This window comes from Meles meles, chromosome 7 (assembly GCF_922984935.1).
Source record: "Meles meles chromosome 7, mMelMel3.1 paternal haplotype, whole genome shotgun sequence".
In the NCBI taxonomy this organism is placed as follows: domain Eukaryota; kingdom Metazoa; phylum Chordata; class Mammalia; order Carnivora; family Mustelidae; genus Meles; species Meles meles.
In genome coordinates this window covers 66,014,340-66,037,359 of record NC_060072.1, presented here as the reverse complement: position 1 = coordinate 66,037,359, position 23,020 = coordinate 66,014,340, and the positions used below count along the sequence as shown (strand labels likewise).

Below are 23,020 nucleotides of genomic sequence, written 5' to 3'. Positions count from 1 at the left end.
ACCCTGGCAAATACACCTGACTTCCCTGGCTGGGCACAGCCAGCCCCCCAGCTGGCAACGCCATATAGGACAGAGACCTTTTTCATGTCTACATACTAATGGGCCACCAGAGTCTCCCTGAAACACCAAAAAAATGTGTTCTAAAAATTTCCTTAAAAAAAAAATTTGCTTTAATCAGAGCTCCTGCTTTCAATTTTGGAAGAGGAATAATCAATAATTTATTCATAACACATTTCTTTAATTAAAAAATACTAATACTTTGTCAATTTGTATACCTTAGAGTACTTAAATAAATAAAATCACAAGATGTTACAACTGATACCACAGAAATATAAAGAATCATGAGACTATGAATAACTATACACCAAAAAATTAGATAACCTGGAAGAAATAAATTTCTAGAAACAGACAAACTGCCAAGACCAAGTCATGAGGAAACAGAAAATCAGAATAGGCCAATTTGAGCAAGGAGACTGAGTCACTAATCAAAAACATCTCAATGAAGAAAAGCTCAGGACCAAGCGGCTTCACTGGTGAATTCTACTAAACATTTAAAGAAGAATTAATGACATTCTTCAAACTCTTCCATAAACTGAAGAGGAGGGAACACTCTAAAACTCATTAGGTAAGGTCAGAACTACCCTGACACCAAAGCAAGATAAGGACACCATAAGAAGGAAACAAACAAAAATCGAGAGGCCAACATCCCTGATGAACATAGGTGCAAAAATACTCAACAAAATACTACCAAAATACTAGCAAATACTACCAAAATTCATCAACACATTAAAAGGATCATACACAATGATCAGGGGGGAGTTATTCCAGTGATACAAGGATAGTTCAACATACCCAAATCAATGAATATGATATACCACATTAATGGAATGAAAATTTAAAAATCTTATCATCTGAATAGTATAGAAAATGTATTTAACAAAATGCAGCATCCCTTCAAGAAAAAACTCTCAACAAACTGGATATGAACAGAATGTATCCCAAGATAATAAAAGTCATACATAACAAACCCATAATTAACATCATACTCAATAGTGAAAAGTTGAAAGCTTTTCCTGTAAGATCAGAAACAAACCCAGGGTGCCCACTGTCATCATTTCGATTCAATATAGTATTGGAAGTTTTAGCCAGGACAACCAGGCAAGAAAAATAAATAAAGGGAAGGAAGGAGTAAGTCAAGAAGGAAGAAGCAAAGCTGTCTTTATTTGCAGGTGATATGGTCTGAGAAAATCCTAAAGATTCCATCAAAAAACTGTTAGAACTATAAACAACAACAACAAATACCTTTTAGAACTAAATGATGAGTAACGTTTCAGGGTACAAAGCAAGCATACAAAAAAACCCTTGTGTCTCTATACACTAACAACAAAATGCACAAAAGATAAACAGGGGATTAAGGAGGACACTTGTGATGGGCACCAGGTGTTGTATGTAAGTGTTGAATCACTAAGTTTTACATCTGATACTAATATCACACTGTTATGTTAACTGGAATTTAGATTAAAACTTGAAAAAAAAGGAAATAAAAAAATAATGAAAACAATCTTATATACAAAAGCTTCAAAAAATATGGTACTTAGGAATAAAGTTACCCAAGAAGGTGAAAGATCTCTACCCTAAAAACGATAAGACTTTGATGAAAGAAATTGATGAAGATGGAAACAAATGGAAAACATAATCCCATGTTCACAGATCGGAAGAATCAATATTATGTCCATAATACACAAAGTCACCTACAGATTCAATGAAGTGCATTTAAAAATTCCAATAGCATTTTTCATAGAGAGACAAAAAAAAAAAAAAAAAAAAACAAAAATTCACATGGGCCCCCAAAAGACCCTAAATAGCCTAAAAAGCAATCCTGAGAAATAACAAAGTTGGAGTCATCACATTTTCTGATTTCAAAATACGTTACAAATCTATAGTAATCAACACAATATGGTACTGGCAGAAAAATAGACACATAGACAAATAGGCTAGAATCATGAGCCCAGAAAAACCCTCGCATATACAGTCAACTAATACTTGACAAAGGAGCAAAAAATACTCAATGAAGAAAGGATAGTCTCTTCAAAAATGATGTTGGGAAAACTGGACGATAAGCAGAATGGAATTGAACCCTACTTTATACTTGAAATGAATGATAGACTTAAATATAAGGTTACAAACTGTAGAACTCCTAGAAGAAAACACGGGCTGGTGGGGGGCGGTTAGAAAACACAGGGAAAAAGCTGCTTGACATAGGTCTTGGCAACAATTTTGGGGGGCGGTGATATGAAACCAAAAACACAAGCAATAAAAGGGCCTCAGGATCATAGCCCGAGATCTTGCCATTGTAATGTTTCCAGCAGTGGTTCTCTATCTTAAGGTGCATCAGAATCACCTGGAGAGGTGAATCAGACTGTTAATCAGATTCCCAGGTCTCACCCCCAAAGTCTCTGATTCAATAGGAGCCCAAGAATTTGCGTGTCTGACAAGTTCCCAGGTGGTGCTGATGCTCTTGGCCAGAGACCACATTTGAGAACCAATCATTTAGACTAGAGTATGTTGCAAAGAAAGAAGGCCCTCATTTAACACTCCACATGGTTCTAGGTCTTAGACTGGTCATTATATAAGAAGACTTGTCTGTGACATATGAAGTGCTGGCTTAGACCAGTATTGTATTGTATTTTATTTTTACCCATTATAGAAATCATTCCCTGTGTAGCACAGGGTCTAAAGGGATTATTTTGAATTCTGTAGAATGTTTAAGTTTAGACAAGTTGCCCATTTTATTTAGAAAGGGAAATTTTGTCTTTTTGTTGTTTAAGCAAACACACTAATTTTCTGCTATGTACCACTGTCTTGTCAATTAAAATAAACACCCTCTATGTAGTACTTGAACAAATTGTTTTTAAAAGAAAAAGACTGGAATAAAACTTCATAAGTTATTCACTCAAAAAAAATCAATGAAGTGAAACTACATGAAACTAAAATGCTTTTACACCTCGGAAGAAACAATCAACAAAATGAGAAGGCAACTTATGGAATGGGAGAAAATATTTGCAAATCGCATATCTGATAAAGGGTTAATATACAAAACACATAAACAACTTATGCAAACTGATAACAAAAATGATACAACCTCAAAAGGACAAAGGATCTGAATAGACATTTTTCCAAAGAAGACATACAGATGGGTAACAGGTATGTGAAAAGATGCTCAACTTCACCAGTCATCAGGGAAACACAAATCAAAAGTACAATGAGATATCAACTCACGCTTGTTAGAACAGGTATCAAAAAGACATAAAAGATATTGGCAAGGATAAAGGGAAACATCTTGCACTGCTGGTAGGAATGTAAATTGGTACATCACTATGGAAAATAATATAAACATTCCTTAAAAAATTAAAAATTGACTACCATATGATCCACTTCTGGGTATATACCCAAAGGATATAAAAACAGGTTATCAAAGAGGTTATCTACACTCCCATATATATCGCAGCTTTATTCACTACAGCTGAGACATAAAAACAATCTATTTTTCTGTCACCGGATGAATGAATAAAAAATATGGTATATATACATATATATATGACATATATATATGACAGCAAAAGACAAATATTGTATGATATTACTTATTCATGGAATCTAAAAAAGTTGAACTCAAAGAAGCAAAGAGTAGAAGGATAGTTACCAGAAGCTGGGGTGGGGAGTGTTGGTGGGGAATGGGGGAGATCTTGGTCAAAGGGTACAAACTTCTAGTTATAACAATTCTGGGATTCTAGTGTACAGCATGGTTATTATGGTTAACAACACTATATTAGATACTTAAAAGTTGCTAAGAAAGTAGATCTTAAGTGCTCCTACCACAAGAAAGACATGCTAATTATATGAGATGACAGAGGTGTTAATTAACTCCACTATGGTAAGCATTTCACAATATACAAGGGTATCAAATAGTTACACTGTACATCTGCAACTGACACAATGTTATATGTCAATTACAGCTTAATAAAGCTGTAAACAAACAAACAAAAAAGCCTTAAAGCATAGGATACCTTTTAAAGTAGACTTTATGATTTTTTTTAAAGATTTAATTTATTTATTTGACAGAGAGATCACAAGTAGGCAGAGAGGCAGGCAGAGAGAGAGGGGGAAGCAGGCTCCCCGCTTAGCAGAGACCCCGATGTGGGGCTCAATCCCAGGACCCTGGGATCATGACCTGAGCCAAAGGCGGAGGCTTTAATCCACTGAGTCACCCAGGCACCCAAGCCTTTATGATTTTTAATCAGCCCCTTTTTTCTTTGACAGAAATGTCTTTTTGTCTTCTGATAAAATAAACTGAGCTTATGACATATTTGACATGGCTTTTATTTTATATGAAGAATCTTATGGAAGAAATCCTAAGGTGGGAATAGGGAGATAGATTCCCTTGTCTGTAATGTAGAACAATTAACTTGTTCTCTGGGCCTAATTTTTTTTCTTTATGAAGTAAGGTTATACTTGAGACCTCTTTCCAGTTTGTAAGTGGTCCCATGTGTCAAGTCAGGTTTGTTTTTTCTTTAAATTACTGATTCATTCAGTACCAACACATACTAAATAAAGATTTTTTTTCTTGCAGTTACAAACCTCCCATGATCCAGAAAGGGCCTAACTCATTTATTATTGCCAGGGTCTATCCCAGGGCTTACCATATGGTAAATATTCAATAAGCAAAAGGTATCTGTTTATTTTTAAAGAATTATTTAGTGCCTACTGTGAGCTGGGCATTCTGGGCAAGAGACAATATAAACAAATTCGATGTTGATAATAGCTACAAAGGAAATAGAGCAAAAAGTAGAGAATAAAGGCAGGTAGCTGTGTGTGCTTACACACTTACACAGTGTTTCAATAACATCTGAGCTGATATATGAGAGATGAGAAAGAGCTGGGTCTTCAAAAGCTGGGAGGAATAGCATTTTATGCAGAACCGATATCTGGGCTTACAGCCCCAAGACAGGCAGGATCAGGGACTTGTAAGGTCAGAACGTAATTGGTGTGGCTGAAATATATAAGCAAGAGAAGTATGAAACAGATTGGAAAAGTCAGCAGGAACAGGACATAGGCTACTCTGGGAAGACCGAGATCATCCTGTAGGTCAAAGAACTTGACATTTTCAAAGACAATCTAGAATGCGTCCTAAGCAAAGTAGCACAGAATTCTGCACTGCGTCAGAAACTCCACATCTCTGCATTCCAACATTCTACTTCACCTTCCTGGAGGAGAAATTACATTAGCAAGTCCATTACTTCTAAGCATACACAGGAGAGTAAAAATCAACTACCTGATAGAAATACTAGGGTCCACTTTACCGAAGTTTCTGAAGTCACCTTGCTAGTAACTTGGTGTTCTTTAGCTTGCCACATTTATTAGCCAGAATCTCAGCTCCTGTTTTCCTCCCCTTGTATTGGCAGCAGATTTGGTCGTGCTGCAAAGGGACAGTTGGATATAGCTGAAATAAAGGCCCACCAAGATCACACCTCTGTCGGGGACCTAATTCCTTCCCTAGTTCTCCTCTGCCCTCTTGGTACACAGTAAAGTGTTCCCTTAATGTCAGATGCTGTCAAACCTGACAGAGACAACAGAGCCATCTGTGATTTCTTTGATTTGAAGCAGAGAGAAAAGCCATCCCTCAAAAGGGGAAGAATGACCACATTAATTCAGAGCACTGTTTTCTTTGGTATTTACAGTACAGTATTTATGTCCTTTAGCAGATGGTGTGAGTGCCCTTCCGAGAGTCTTCAAGTCTTCCAGGCCACATCCTGGCTCTGTGCCTGAGGGCACTTCACCTGTCAGTCCCATCCACAAGGGAGACCAGCAGTGTGGAAAGTGCAGAGGGACCACGAGACCCCTCCCCCAGCAGCCCTGGAACCACAAATTTGGGGAAGCAATATGTAAATATCCCAGCTCCCTCACTCCTCAGATGGGACAAATGTGTTGAGTGCATTTTGCATTGAAGAATTAAGCTCAGTCCCTTTACTGTGGAAGCTTGACTTTCCTACCAGTCACGTCTGCACTTCCTAAGCAGACCATCGTACTTGAATCTTTGTCTCAAGGTCAGCTTCTGGGGAATGCAAATTCAAAGGCAGAAAGCAGAGTCTGAATAGTGCTTGACACCACAAAACGGGTTAACTGCCATAAATTGATACTTAGTGTTAAGAGGAGACCTCCCTCTTTCTCTCTTCACATTTTTACATGGAAGGACTTCTTCCTAGATTAACACCCAGTTTTTTCCCACTGGTTCTTTTTTCTTGATTAAGGTGAAAAGGATCAAAAAGCAAGACAGACTCGATATTCATCCTTTCTTCCCTTTGTATTCTAGATTGGTATGAAATGATAAGCCCAGAGAAGTGTATTGGCCTTGAAGACCCAACGGTTTCCATCAGTAGGCTGCCTCAAATCCAGACTGCTGAAGGAGGAAGGAGGGTTACAGAGCATCGGAAATCCTTTTTTGGTTGTATCTCTAAGGTCACATTCCTTGCTTGGCTTCGTGGTTATGAAAGCTGGTGTTTTATGATCCATTCGTCCACATTCTGTCTTCCTCTTAGTGGACCTGAAATGCCAATAGCACATTTGTCCAACTGACATGTGGATATGACTATACCACTGTTGCCTCTAAATATGTGAAATTAAACTACTATTTTGGGATTTGTTTTCCACTGTATATGCCAACCAGTTTTTCAAAGTTTCTCATTTTCTTCATGATCATTTTAATCTGTGGTAGAAAATTAAATGGGAACACAAAGGAGATTAATATTAACTTAAAAGCAATTAGGATACACTGACTTAGACTCCTCCTTTGCTTGTTCCTCTTTTCCCAACGCCTAGCATCTCTCTGAGGCCCTACGTGCCCATGGGCTCCTTGTCCCCACCTGCTCTCCTGCCTGTAGGCTTCTCTGGTCTCTCAGCAAATTCAGAATGAGGTGCTCACTCTTCCTGTTGTCCTACTGGCCTTCCAGGAAGGGCACGCTGTCAGGCTGCCAGGGGGCCCGCGCCTCTAAGCATCTCCTCCTATTCTTTTTTTTTTTTTTTTAAGAGTTTATTTATTTATTTATTTATTTGACAGCAAGCAAGAGAGATCACAAGTAGGCAGAGAGGCAGGCAGAGAGGGAGGAGGAAGCAGACTCCCTGTGAAGCAGAGAGCCCGATGTGGGGCTCGATCCCAGGACTCTGGGATCATGACCTGAGCTGAAGGCAGAGGCTTTAACCCACTGAGCCACCCAGGTGCCCCGAAAAATCAGTCTTCTCACCTGACAGAAGTCTTTCCCTCCAGAGGCTGCTAGGCCAGCACACGTCATCTTCTCCGTGAGCCCTCCTGGGTGAGAGGAGTGAGCACGTTCCCAGACCTCTCTTTCCAACACGAGCACCTGGATCTGTTGAAAGCACCTTGCTAGGACACCATCTGCTGAAGGAACAGATTCATAGGCAGCTTCGTAATGAAGCAAACACCCAATTCTGTGAACAAACATATTTAAGTTCAGACTGGTCTGTACTACTGTAGTTGCCATCCCTCAGGTTCACCTGAGCTGACGGGGACTACTAAACCAAATGTGTCTCATGCAGGATGTCTGTTTTCAGGTGTGGCATCTTTGCCAAGGAATATATTGTCAGGAGAACAACACCAGAAACATTTTTTTCCTCACTTACTTTTGATTCAAAGTTTAGTGTTTCACATATTGCCACATAAGAATTCAGGAAGGAGGGGCGCCTGGGTGGCTCAGTGGGTTAAAGCCTCTGCCTTCAGCTCAGGTCATGATCCCAGGGTCCTGGGATCAAGCCCCACATGTGGCTCTCTGCTCAGCAGGGAGCCTGCTTCCCCCCTCTCTCTCTGCCTGCCTCTCTGCCTACTTGTGATCTGTGTCTGTCAAATAAATAAATAAAATTAAAAAAAAAAAGAATTCAGAAAGGAAAATTCAGCAAGACATGAACTGGTATTGTATAGAATTTATGTGATGATATGTTTTTACACAGTATATTTATACATAAAATATATTATCAATGTGGCAGGTTTATATGATTTCCTAATATAAACCAAAATCACATTCCGTGTTCCTCAACTGTCACTGAGACTAATCTCAACTCCAATTTAAAAGGACTAACGATAAAGCCTGTAAGGCTGACAATGAACACTAAAACACTCATAACTAACCCTCGGGCAGGCCTGTGTTAACATGTATTTATATACAACTTATTCTATCATTTTGGATTCCTAATTTTAAAAAAATTAAAAAGCTAAGTTTAGTATTAGAAATTACCTTACATTTATATAGTACGTTCACAGGACTCCTGCCCAGCAATACAACATTGTGAGGTGGGTTGTTCACACACATGATCACACAGAACTCACAGACAAAAAAGCCAGAGTTCTGAAAATCAGATCTCACAGCACCGTGGGACAGAATTAGCCATTAAGCCAAGGTTGGCCTCTAAAGTTTCTGCTCATTTAATGTCCCCATCTAATACATAAAAACACTTAAGGTATTTAAAAACCCTCTTTTCAGGAACCATCCCCACCACTGTTCTTTACCATGTCTGAAAATTAAGAACTCATTTTCTCTCAGATTGGAAGAATGAATTCTTTCACAAGATTCTAACCATCTCTCGGTTGTCTGGTGGTCATGGAAGTGGTGAGGGTTGAAGGTATCAGAGAATGGGTACATTTATTCAAGGGCTTAGAAGCCAGTCAAAAAATATTTGCTGAGTGTTTATTCTATGCCGGGTAAACCTGTAGTTCTGAGGCACAGTGGTGAATTAGGGAACTGCTGCCACAAGGTTTCAGCCCTAATGCATGAGACCTGCCTGGAGAATGAGTATTTTTTTTTAATTTTAAGGATTTTAAAAATTTATTTATTTCAGAGAGTGTGTGAGCAAGAGCATGTGAGTGGGGGACAGGGCAGAGAGGGGGAGAGAGAGAGAATCCTCAAGCAGACTCCCCACTGAGCAAGAAGCCCAACATAGGGCTCAATCCCAGGACCCTGAGATCATGATCTGAGCTGAAACCAAGAGCTGGGCTGCTCCATCCAGACACCCTGGAGAATGATCACACATGCTAATGTCAAGTACATTTCTGGGCCAGGAGATGATAAAACTGGGTCGTGCCGAGAGTGACAGAAGGGCAGTCCTGAAGCAGCAAAGTGATCGGAGGAGGGAGTGCTGTTGGAGCTGTGAGAAGAATGAGGAAGAGGCAGCTGAGAGAAGAGCAAGGGCTCTCCAAGCTTCAGAAAGTAGAACAGGTCTTGTGTTAAAGAGAAAGAAAGAAGACCACAATGCCTGAAGGGGACAAAGGGAGGAAAAGAAGTTGGAGAGGTAAATGGAGGACAAGTCATACAGAGTTTTCCAAGCCAGACTAGCAGTTCAGATTTTATTCTAAGTGTTAAAAAAAAAATTCAAAAATTAGCAGAACCAGGCTGATTTTAAATCCTAGCTTTGATATTTATTAATTATGGGATTTGGCAAGGTACTTAAATCTCTGAGCCATAACATCCTCCTTTACAACCTGGGGAGGATAAAATCTCCTTATATGGTTGTTGTGCAGATTTTAGGAAAATACAATTTGGCCGCAGGTAGTACAGAAAGCTATGATCGTGTACACTGTGCATGGTCAAAGATGAATTCCTCTCTCCCCAAGCTCACAGATTCCAAATAAAGGATACATAAATAGAAGGAAAACATAAAAGAAAATGACCTTATACAGCAAAAAGAGGCAAAATGCAAATGTGAACCCAATAAGATCTGTCAGTATTTTGCTGTGGCTCTAAGAACTCTAGCCTCTAGCCCAGGGGTCAGCAAAACCACAGTCAGTGGGCCAATTCTGTGCCAGCCCTGGGCTTATAGAGCACAATCTGGGAACTAGTTTGGCTTGTACACTATTTTAATTACAAAAAAAAATTTTATTTGACAGACAGAGAGCACAAGCAGAAGAGCAGAGGGAGAGGGGGGAAGCAGACTCCTCACTGAGCAGAGAGCCTGAAGCAGGACTTGATCCCAGGACCCTAGGATCATGACCTGAGCCAAAGGCAGACACTTAAGCGACTGAGCCACCCAGGTGCCCCTGGTTTGTACACTTTTAAATGTTTTTTAAAATCCAAAAGAACATTTTAGAGTCATGAACGGTACATGAAATTAAGATTTCACGAACAAACTTCTACTGGAACACAATCCATTCTGTTACATACGTATGTCTATGGCTGCTTTGCACTACAATGGCAGAGTTAAAGAGTTGTGACAGAGAACATATGGCTTGCGGAGATGAAAAAGTTTGTGATTTGGCCCTTCACAGATCTAACTTAACTATACTTAGTCACCCTAAAGGAAAAATAGAAAATAGCTCATTCTCTGATCACTTAAAACCAAATTGAACATGGGTTCTATCTTTCAGAAGGAAGAAAGGCTAAAGCAGATACTGCTTTTTATCATCTCCATGCCAAATTTGCAAAATTAACAACTGGCAGTCTTGTGTAGGCAAGAGTAAAACATTTACCTTCACTAAGGCTTCCCCATCCAGTCTCAGCACAGGTCTTCGAGGGAAAGAGCGGCTCCAAGCTTTGTGGGAGACACACAGGCCTCATGATGGAGTTGCTCAGCTCTATCAGGGCGACGTCAGAGTCATGATTCTGTCTAGCAAAGGCTTCTCGCGCCAGGATGCGTTTTGCCCTTCTCACCTGTATTAGTGGTGAGTAAGCGAATTACAAGATCAAGTCAATGAGTCCAACTATTTCCCCGCATAATAGTCCAAAATAAACCCTAAATCTCCACATTTCCATACATCAGCAACAAAGGTGACTCTGTACTGAATTTAAAAGGGCAATCTCTGTTTATAATTTGCAGGAGGCCATGAACCACTCTCTGAGAACTGGCCGCTCTAGAGAAACCAGGCCATGTGCACCTGTGTACACAGACCTCAATTTGCACTTCCTGACCTTCTGCCCTCAATTCTCTGATTAAACTGTGATCTCAGATTGTATCTTTAAATGTTGGTATAAATGGTAAGTGTAAAGGGGCACTAGGAGATGAATACTTAATGACACATTTTAGCTAAAGGCATTCCCCGGCATGTAGTAACACTTAGAATACCAGCAGAATTGTCCTTAGAAATATTTCTCACCTGCTCAGTTGGTTCCTTCAGGGTTCTGTCACGGTCCCCAGTGACAATGGTCCAGAAGAGAGGATTATTTTTTCCTGGAGAAAAAACCAGGACAAAAGTCTGACATGAAGAGACATTTTTCACCATTTGGTCTAACCCCATGTGGCTCTACTGACAGCCAATGAGTCTAGTTCAGCCAGATGTCCTACCCACTCTCCTGTCTGGTGCCTTTGTGTGGTCCCCTTGCTGGGAAGGTATATACCTCCTGAGCTACCTGAAGAGTGCTTAGTTATATATCCTGCCCCCTTCTTTTGGCCATAAAATGACTTTGGAGACCCCACCAAATATCACCAAAGGCTAGTTTTAAGTTGAGAAAGAAAAAAGAGAAAGTACAGCTTACTTTAATTTCACAGTGAGGTTAAGAATACATGAAAAAAACAGGGGGCATGTAGTTGAGAAAGAAAAAAGAGAAAGTACAGCTTACTTTAATTTCACAGTGAGGTTAAGAATACATGAAAAAAACAGGGTGCACGTGGGTGGCTCAGTCAGTTAAGCATCTGACTTTGGCTCAAGTCATGATCTCAGAGCCCTGGGATCAAGCCCCGCATCAGGCTTCCCGCTCAGTGGGGAGACTGCCTTTTTTTTTTTTTTTTTTAAGATTTTATCCATTTATTTGACCGAGATCACAAGTAGGCAGAGAGGCAGGCAGAGAGAGGGGGAGCAGGCTCCCTGCTGAGCAGAGAGCCCGATGTGGGGCTCAATCCCAGGACCCTGGGATCATGACCTGAGCCAAAGCCAAAGCCTTTAACTCACTGAGCCACCCAGGTGCCCCTGGGGAGACTGCTTCTCCCTCTCCCCACACCCAACTCATGCCCTCTCTCTCTCTTGCCCCCACCTCTTTCCCTCTCCCTCTCCCGTTCTCTCAAATAAAATCTTTAAAAAAAAAATACATGAAAACCCCTATATTCATAATAAATTAGCTTCTAGCCTATGTTTTACTGTTAAAAGTATCCAAACATTATCTTACAGGAATATATCTCAAATTGTTATCTTTGATGAAATCACCAGAATTAATGGAATGGAGGTTAAAAAATATATATATCAGTTCATAAAACAGGTAAAACTCACTCACGGTGTTGCTTTGGGGGAGGGGCCGATGGTGGTTGCAAGAGGCATAAGGGGGCTGCTGGGTGTTGGGAGTATTTCATGTCATGATGTGGGCACTGGTCCCAGGGGTGCTCCCTGTGTGCAAATTCTTCTAACTATAAACTTGAGATCTGTGCACTTTCAGTATACTTCAAATGGATGTTTGAAAAAAACAAACTGAAATCCACATCCCTTAATCTGCCACATTAAGACTTCCAGCTGAAGAATAGCTGAGGAAAGAGTCCCTCAGTTGTCACAGATATTCTGTCACGTCAGCTTTGAGATTCTTCAACTTTTCCAACTTGTTTCCTTTGGAAAAGTTAAGTTACCGCACTTACTTTTTCAGTGTACTTTATTCATCGAAGTTTCTTCATGTAGGCTTTTTCTCTCTAGTCACAACCACGCTCATTTCAATTCCTTGCGTGAGGGGCCTGACTTACTCCTGTGTTTCAGTGTGCGTTTATGAAGGGAGTGCCTACTCAGGTGAAGTGCTTGGCAAGTACCTTGCAGATGGTAATGACTCCATAATGGCAGCCATTAGTGCTATTATTATCCGCCACACACTCTGACAGAAGGATTAAACTTTGTTTTCAAAGTCACCCTCTCATCATTATTCCTTGGTAGTAAAGAAACTTATTTCTTAAAGCCATTCTACTATATATAGAGGACAGTGTGCACAATAAAATGAAATAATAAAAATCAGGTATAGCTGATAACGTAGATCACAATTTCTAGTGATGCTATAGGTGCACAATCATCAAATATCCTTTAATTTGGTGGAAAGCACAGCATAAAAAGCATCGTGACAGAACAACATACATGTTATGAGGCAACAAAGCCCGAGTTTTTCCACTTGGAGGATACTCCAAGTAGCAAGTGATGGGTTTCTCCATCCTTTCTGGCCCCTTGCTCATAAACAAGTTTCATTTCTTATATCCTTAGGGTCTTATCCCCCATCTAACATCGGATGTCCCATTGGGTCTCATAGGACACTTCTGCTTTGGGAGAAGAAAGGATCACTGCTGAATTACAGAAAAAAATGTAGCTGAAACTGGAAAAAAAAAAAGGTTTGAGACAGAAAGATTCCAATGTATAACTGCAAAGTGAATACAGTCCCCACAAGTGAGTTTAAAAATCCCAAATGAGCACAAGACTAGTGTGGAACAGCAAAAGAAGAACACCAGTTTTCCTTAAGTTTGGGACATTACCTGGAAACAGATTACAAACACAAATCCTCAGGCCCCGCGTCAGACTTACAGATTCAGGAACCCCCTGGGTGAGTCTGGTGCATGCTACAGTTTGAGAACTAATATTAAGAGCAACCAGTGCCAGGCAAGCCATTGGAGGTGGTACGATATCACTGCCGGTTATCCTGAATGTCCTTGGGGTGCTACCCAAAAAGGTCGGCTGGTCTGGCACCTAGTGACCTTCAGCAAAAATGATGTCTACCTCAGCTCCCAGACTTTGCATGTCTCCCCAGCTGGCTTATCCTGCACTGCAAACTTCCATTATCAATGGATTTGGATACGCAGAAGCCATTTTCAATGGAGGATGGAGCCCTCGGTGTCAATGAAGAGGCCGGGAGAAACAAAGCCATGAAGGGAAGCAATGCAGAGTTCCCACAAAACCAGGGTACGAGTGGAACACACCGCCTTTGTTACTCTGGCCTATCAAATATTTCCGGTGTTAAGAGCCATACACTGCAAGGAATGGCTTCAAAAAACATTTCTTTGGTGAAAGAAGTAGGCAACTATGAAAAGGTAAAAAATGAGTCCCACAGACATTTTTCCATATCACTATCAATAGAAAGCACAATTTCTTGTGCAAAAAGTCATAAAACAATATATGTGGTATATACAAATACAAATACTATAAATGATATGCCTGTGTAGTTAAATGTTAGTGGAAAATCAGGTAATTAAAACATCCTTAATATTGATCACCTCTAAAGGGGAGGAATGGATCATGAAATGGAGATAGCTTAGATTTTTCTAGATAACTTTAACAGCCTTTTCCCATAAGTATTACTATTATAAAAGTATTTTTTTCTCCAAAGATTTTTATTTATTTATTTATTTGACAGAGAGAACAAGAGCACAAGCAGGGGGAACAGCAGAAGGAGAGGGAGAAACAGGCTCCCCACTGAGGAGCCCCATGCAGACCTCAATCCCGGGACCCTGAGATCATAACCTGACCTGAAGGCAGACGTTTAACTAACTGAGCCACCCAGGTGCCCCATAAAAATCTTTTTTTAAAAGAAATCACTGATGAAAATTACACAAATAATCCTTTTGTGGTAAACTTAAATGGTTCACAAACATTTACGGCTGATTGTACTTATGAATCTCAACTGACTCACCCAGTTGAACACCTCCCTTATGAAGAACAGTCTTGCTTTGGTCTGTATCTTGCTACAAGGGGTCTGGTCCATCACACAAATTCAAGAATAGATTATTCTATTTGACAAGGGAACCTGCCAAAACTTCTGTGTCTCAAGCTTCTATACTAATATTTGTTTTTTCCAATACAATAATTCTTACTAATTAATCACCTACTATTGAGGCTTCTTTTCCATGATACACAAAAATGAATTCTGATAGAATTATTATAAAATGGGCATCTCCAAGGGAGGGAAGGCTAGAGTGAATGATGTGGTATTAGACAGAGTTGGAAACATCCACATGACCTCATGTTTAGCTTAATGTAGATACAGAAAGAAAGCTAGGTTTATAAAATGGATTCGTGTGCATGGCTATATTTTCTAGCTCTGTCTGATGAGAGAACCTAGCACCATAATACCCTAGTAGCAACTAGTACACTGGCCACTGGGATCTTAATTTCTCATACCATTCTCCAATAAAATAAACCAGGGCTCATTGGAGAAATGACTGATTCCAGGACTGAGCAGGGAACATGTCACAAACGGACACACACGAAAGACACTGAAAGAGCTGACACTGGTCAAAGCTGGAACCATCTGAGCAACAGAATGTTAGTATTTTATATAGTATTATGTTGTATTTTAAACTAAATATCCCCAAGTCCATACTGATATAAACAAATTATTTAACAAATAAATAGAGAAGAGACATAGCTGCCATACAGGAAAATTTCCAACAATTTATATAAATACTCTCCACTCAGGGAGGTGGAGCTTAATACCCAGAGTCTCAGCTGTCATCTATACTAAGTGACTTGCTTCCAAAGAGTAAGTGTGGAAAGGAGGAAAATGTAACTTTATGATGGAGATTGGCAAACCCTGCCTTAGCCACAGTCATCATCAGTGACAAGTCATGAATAACATGTAACCTTCAAATAATATAATAAGAATGGCATATTACCGCTGTGGTTTTCCTCCTCTAAAACCATAATCCCAGTAAAATCATGAGGAAATACTAGACAAACTCCAACAGAGGGGCAATCTACAAAATAACAGAAAAGTATTCCTCAAAACTGGGAAGATCATCTAAAACAAGGCAAGTCTGTGATACTTAGAGACAAGAGGAGCCTTATGTGACATGCCAACTAAATGTATTATGGTGTCCTGACTGGCAAAGGGGACAGCAACCACAGACACCTGGAGACGGGAGCAAGGATGGTGTGTTTAAGGAATGGGGCTGGCTACTGTGAGCAAGCACAACAGTGGTTCTTGATTGAGGCCATATTTTGGAATCATCTGTGGAGTTAAAAAAATAAAATAAAATACCGGCAACCAGAACTCACCAAGAGACGACTGACTTAGGTAGCCTGAACTGAAAATGAACTAATTACAGTTACACAGTCATGTGGCTTATCTGTATAACATGAGGATAGGAGCAAGACACAGAAAAAAATACAAACTACAATTCTTTTACATTATGACCAAGAAATATCGAAAAATAGGCTTATTTCAGGGGTCACAAATGTTAAATAAAAAAAAAGGTAAGGTATCATAAATACAAACCTTGGCATAGTGTCTACCTTTTGGCTGGGGCATTGGAGGGTCTTAAGAAGTGCAAAGATTCTTCCCAAACTGAATGGCAAGAACACATACGAACATTTACTATTCTTTACATGACCTATTATGTACATTTTTTCATATCATAACATAATTCAAAATTTGAAAACATTGAAGAAGTTAACCAGGATTTTGGTCTACTAGTGGTCCAGTGACCATGATGGCAGATACCCTACTGTGTCCTCCACTGTTGTGAGCCATATTTTAAGAAAGACAACATTAAATCAACCCAGGAGAAGTGGCACTGCAACTTAAAAGGGCAATTTGAGAAAGGTCTTCAGGTTAAGGGAGCATTGTCTGTGAAAGAAGAACCGGACTTAGTTCTTGTGTTCTGGAACCCCTGTAAATTTAGAACAAGAGATTTCTGTTACAGAGAAGCAGACTTATGCTCAACATAATAATCAGAGATTGCTGTAATGGGATGAGCAATTTTGAGGTTTGGTTACCATTTTCCACACTGACATTGTTTAAATAGAGGCTGGATGGCTATGTAGGAAATCACCAAAAGATTCATGCTTTAAAATTAGTCTGGATGACTTCAGTAGTTAGACAATTATACTTATGTCCTAGGCACGGTCTATAAAGACATGAGCTAAATACAGTATTAACATATCATCAGTTTCACTCACAACTGCACACAATGAGCTACAGTCAGAATCCAAGAGGGGTTAAGGAAGGCCCCTCCACACTGGTGACTTCCTAGGAACCTCACGACCACCTGCCATGGCCAGCAGTGGGGGAGGTTTCGTCTCCCTCTACAATTCTTCTCAAAAGCCACTGGAGACTAAATGGAGGGATGCCACAGATGCCTACAGCAAAGAAGAGGAAACGAATGACTGATCCAACTGAAATAATGAAGCACACACACCTCTTCCAATGGCTTGCAAAGCCAACAGAAGTAATTTGGCCATACCAGATGAGCTTTGTAAAGATATTGACTCCTAAGACCCCACCTCTGAGGAATCAGATCTTAAATGCTTGCCTAGGTAACTCTGCTAAGCAATTGGGTTTTTAGTTATTGGTACACAGAATAATAGTCATTCATTTAATAAGTATTTTAGTGCTTGGTACTGCCAGGCACTGTTCTAGATATTGGTGTTCTAGGTATCGGTGATCTATCAGTGAACAGAACAGACAAAATCTTGGCCCGCATGGAACTTATATTCTAGTAAGAAATTTTTGTTACTTAACAGAGCATGCAAGTTCTTCATTATATGTCTTTGTTTCCTCTCTCTCATGGTATGAAACCATTTACCAGATCTTCAAACATGACAAATGCACTGAGACATCCAAATGCCTTTCTCTTGTCTGTAATATTGCTGGACTTAACTCAAACACTCTGTCTCTACAGAGCCTCCTCTGATTTCCCCAGTTACCCTCTCCTATTCCACTGATAGAATAAGTCATTGCAGTCTCTTTGGAAAGCAATTTGGCAAGGACTCTGAGGTTAAAATGTACAAACCCTTTGACACAGGAAGTCCACCTCTGGGAATTACATACACGCACATGTGCCCCAAAACACTGACACAGGGATATACTAGCATTGTTGGTATGGACAAAGACTAGAAACCCGCTAAGTGATAGTAGGGAACTGGCTTCAGAAATGATGGGGTATCACATAACAGAACTTTAAGCAGTTGGTCAGAAGAGCTCTGTGGATTCATCTGGGAAGATCTTTGGGATATTTTTAAGGAGAAAAAGCACTGTTAAGCAATATAAATACATGCATGTATGTAAGGACTCAGCATCTCTCTCTAGGGATACTTGGGATACTTAACCAGTGTTCGCCACCAAGAGGCAGGATGGGAGGTAGAGGAGAAGGGGTCATACTTCTTGTTGCAGTCTCTCTTCAACCGCTGAAACGTTTCAAACAACATATATAGATCCATATAGAGAACCACAGATGTGGCCCATGGAAGTTCCTAGACCTAGTGGCCGTTTGCTAGCCCAGATGAAGCAAGTTCTGTCTAACCAACACAGCTAAGCTCTGGAAGAACTGTACAGAGCTTCCTTAGTCGCTTACTGTCATCATGTGTTTCTCTGGCACATGAATGAAGCAATGACACCTTACACGTGTGGGATACAAGTCAGGATAATCGGCAGAGTGAACTGTCCTTCATTCCACCAGTGCAGCCACACTCCCCCAGCCTGAGCCTGCGGGAACTCCAAAGTGAAGGGCCAGAGGCATTCCCTCTTCCTTACCTCCATCTCCAATAAAAACGTCAGGGAATTAGATTTGAGATGCCTGCTCCTGAGTTCTTCTGTATGGCAGTAAAAGTCAGCTCAAACCTGCTGCCATTGTTTGCTGTCCTAAAAACAAATACAACTGTGGCTCATTGGTCTCTGTCAGCAAGGGTGGAGGCAACAGACCTCCACAGACCTTACCTTAAAAGGAAAAGGGATTGAAATAGCATTAAGATGGCAGCAGCTTATATGTGAATTCTCTGTTCTCAGCACACCAAACTATTTAGTGTTTACTTTAATTTTCCCCACACTCTCTGTGTCAATGATTTTATATTCCATTCGCTTTCTAAAACTCAATCTCCCATGTCTAAATTCTACTCATCCTTCAGGGCCTGACATGTATACATTGAGGAACCCAAGATTCATCTCTTTGTTCTAAGTTAGTAGTCTAATTGAAAATTCATAATGTTCACCCAGAAGTTGAATTATGGATCATGAATTATGGATTGACCAAGCAGCATATGTTAACTCTAACCAGTCATATCCTCCAAGGTCAGCCTGGGTCACGGTCTCTGTGGTTGCCATGTCATCTCTCTAACTCCTGGTAAGGTCAGCTGTGACCTTTTACTAACATCTTTAGAAACATGTCTAAACATTCTGAAAGTAGTTTTACATGATTTAATGCATAATCCTCTATTCTCCTTCATGAATTCACATTATTAAAGAAAAGAAAGCCCAGCAGACCATAAATCCTGGGTGTCTTCCACGCCTCACATTCATCTCAGTGCAAAGCGATCATGTCTGGAATCAAACACATCAGAACAAACTTCTAAAACCTGACATTCTTTTTCCACTTCAACCACTTCAGACCTGTTAACAGTCTCACTGCCCTCTAAGTAATAATGTTCAGGATCTCAGCAGTTATCCAACTTTTTAATGCCCAGTTTCTAAAGATCAAACGCAATAATTCTTACTAAATATCTCCTCCCTAACCAGAAACCCCCTGCTTTGCTTTTTCTAGTCCATCATTTTGAACGTCAATGTAAAAAGAGGCTGCCTAAAATATTATTTTTTTTAAAATCACTCTTTAAGCACTTCAATTTAGAAGGCAATAAGCAGTCTAGAATATTATAAAGCTCAATTTTTTTTTTTGTTACTTCAATTGAGAAAGCAGTCCACATCTATCATCATTGTTGAGATTCATTATACCCCCCTGAAGTGGGCAGGGAGAAAGTACTCCCCTTCCTCAAAATAAGAAAACTGTCAGATCTTAAAAGACTCATCACACCTCACATGAAATAGGAAATACAGTTTGGGCTTTATGGCTTCAAAGCCAAGTACTTTCTCCCATTCCAAACCTCTACCTCAAAGATAGAAAACAGATTTCAAATCACTTGATTTATTGTTAGCGACTGCTGTGTTAAAAAGGATTCTGAGATCTAGTCAAGCTAAGTGAGAGAGGGGGACCAACAGTAAGCATTGATTTACCTATTCAAATATTTATTGAGCATTATTATATACCAGGCACTGTTCTAGGCTCTAAGAAATGCAATGTGTCCCATGGGCCTGGAATGAGGGAGACCACCTGAGGTTCGTGTATCTGCCATGTCTGAGAATTTAGCTACCACCTAAAAGAATAAAGATAGGCTTGGAGAAGCTATAACTCCTTGCTCCTTCTTTGCATTATCTGTTTCTAACTTTACCATTAATTAACTCCATCTGGAATTAAACCTACCATTCTCCAGGCTGTTTAGCATAATGCAGGAATCACTAAGTATACAAAATGATTCCCTATCTTATTACATTTCTAAAGCACATTCCCCACCCCCCCCACACACATTTGAACATTCTAAAATCAGAAGGATCTTAAAGAGGAGTCTTACAGTTCTGTTAGATTTAGATGGAAATGGTTCTTCCAGAAAGAAATTATCTTTGATCAGTCACTTTGGAGCACTGTCAACTTCATCCTACTGAATTTTTCTGCTTGAGGTGTTTCAGACTATACTGGCGGTGGACATTATAGACAATAGACCTGCATAAGTATTAGTTTGTGATTTGAATTCTCAGAGAAGATTTTTACCACCCCCTACATCCAGTGTCAAGGTTTGAGGCATATAACTTTCCATGTGGGCAGGACTGTGCCTTGTTTAGCCTTACACTGAAGGTATAGTCTTTGGTGTTCTGTTTTTATATGGAAATCTCCTAATCTTGGGTATTTTTTATTTCTTTATTGATACATAAAATAACAATGAATTTTACAACCAGTTTGTTTTAGATGTGCTGAAATACAGCATAAATTCATGCTAATACTGAGTTGTAAAATTATTGAAAGTCTTATTCATCTCTTCTTGACTCTTATTTGAGTCCTATATGCTATTACAAATCTTAACTATTTAATCTCAACTATATCCTCTAAACTTGAAGCAACTAAAAGCTTGTAACATCTAAGAAGACATCTAGTATACATTTATTTAACTTTCCTATAGGTAACCTGAAATTTTTTTTTGCTTTCCCAGGAAGGTAATTATTCACCTTTTTTTCAAAGTTAAAACTTCCTTATTTGTTGTGTTCTCATGAAACTTCCTTCATGTATTTATACATTTCTCTTGACTCCTCTCCCTTACTCTCTCTTCTCCTTGTACGTGTAGTTAGGCCTAACCCATTCCTCCCCAAAACAAAACAAAACAAAACAACAAAACCAAACCAAACCAAACCTGCTTCTCTTGAAACCTGTCCTACTACCCAAAAGCCACAGTTCCATCTTCCTCTTTCTCTTCACTGTTAACTGTCTTTTTCATCAAAAACAGTGGCAGCGTCATCCCTCCAACAGGTCAAAAACCCTCATGTTAATCATAAGGCTCTCTCTCTTACAACCTATATTTTCAACTCACTATCAAATCCTGTGGACCCACCGCTTTTCACCACCTCTACTGTTACAAACCTGGTCCAAGCGGTCCCAAGCCACCATGCTTCCTTGGACTATTGCAGTAATTAGTCTTTCAGGCTCTTAGCCTTTCCCATCTAATGTGTATTTTTAATACAGCAGCCAAAGTGATCCTTTTTAAATGCATCAGGTCCTGTTGCTTACCTGCTCAACATCCTCCAATGGCCATACATCTTACAGTGAAATCCCATGTCCTTCATGTGTCCTGTAAGTTTGATCATGCCAACCATGACCACTTTACTCTCTCACTTAGCTCTAGCACTCTGATCCAAATCTTCCCCAAATATACTAAAAGTTTTCCTCCCTCACACATGCTGTTCCTTCTACAAAGAATGTTCCTTCCCAAGATGACCTGTATGACTCCCTTCCTCATCTTATTCAAGTCTTTGTCCAAATATCATCTTTCTAGTGAGGTTTTCCCCGACCACCTTCTCTAATATTGCACTACCAACCCTCTTTCTTTCTGTGTTTTTCTGCATAGCACTTACCACTTCTTACTATTATTTAATTTTAGTTACTAGAGTTACTTACTATTACTTAATTAATGATTTGTACTACCCCCATTCTCCACTTTCCAACTTGCCCCACAAAGGAAGTATTTGTGTTTCATTCACATATAATTTCAGGTGCTCTATTTCTAGCACCTGAAACAGTGTCTGACACATCATAAAGCTTTGATAAAAATATTTATCACCTACTTGGTGAAGGAAAGATACCAAGTCTTCAAAAATCGCTTAGTCAATTATGAATATAGCTCTTAATCCTATAAATCCACTGAATTAGCTGCTAAATTTTGAACTGCCATATCCAATGGCAATTTATCTGACCTCATTTTTAAAAAAAGATTTTATTTATGTATTTGACAGAGAGCACAAGCAGGGGGAGCAGCAGAGGGAGAGGGAGAAGTAGGCTTCCCACTGAGCAGGGAGCCCGATATGGGACTCAATCCTAGGATCCCGGGATCATGACCTGAGCCAAAAGCAGATGCTTAACCAGCTGAGCCACCCAGGTGCCCCTATCTGACCTCACTTTGACTTCTGCAATATCTAACACTAATATACCACTTTCACCTTGAAAGTCTTTCTTGCAGAAATCTCTTCAATACTTCATTGTCTAAGTTGAACTGCAGGTTCTCTGTGTTTGAGGGTAAACTGGCTGCCATCTGCAATCTCTTAACGTAATGTATCAGTGCTTTCTAGAACTTCACCCACAGCCATCCATGCTCTTCTCAAATATCTACTTATAAACGAAATTCATTACTCCTGAGGAAGGCCATTAAGTCTCGGAGATCTCTCAAGTTAGAGATTACTGTATTTGGATTGAAATCCGCTTCCTCGGATTAAGTTCCTTCCTTATCTCAAGTCTTCTTTGGATCAAAATCACCAAGATATTGTTTCAAATTCCTTTCCATCTTGGCCATTGTCCTTCAGACAATTTCCAGCTTATCAATGCCCCTCTCTAAAGATTGTACCTGGAGACCCCTCCCAACTCTCCCCATCCAGGCTCTAATAAAACAAGACTCTCACTCTTATTCTAGATGCGATTTTTCTAAAAGTTTTAAGAAAAGATGGCAAAGGCTTTAATGGTATTATATTATTAGTAGGTTGATGCACAGAAA

General features: G+C 39.7%; 1 protein-coding gene across 1 annotated transcript in view; it reads right to left on the bottom strand.

Moving 5' to 3' along the window:
• Window positions 1–23,020, bottom strand: part of OVCH1 (ovochymase 1) — a 45,756-nt gene that overhangs the window by 11,703 nt on the left and 11,033 nt on the right. The window contains 12 exon segments of the mRNA XM_046011802.1: window positions 2–75; window positions 77–117; window positions 7,299–7,450; window positions 10,529–10,709; window positions 11,153–11,226; window positions 16,884–17,015; window positions 17,018–17,083; window positions 17,651–17,759; window positions 18,298–18,428; window positions 18,520–18,606; window positions 18,609–18,659; window positions 20,194–20,204. Coding sequence (XP_045867758.1) covers window positions 2–75; window positions 77–117; window positions 7,299–7,450; window positions 10,529–10,709; window positions 11,153–11,226; window positions 16,884–17,015; window positions 17,018–17,083; window positions 17,651–17,759; window positions 18,298–18,428; window positions 18,520–18,606; window positions 18,609–18,659; window positions 20,194–20,204 — 1,109 coding nt within the window.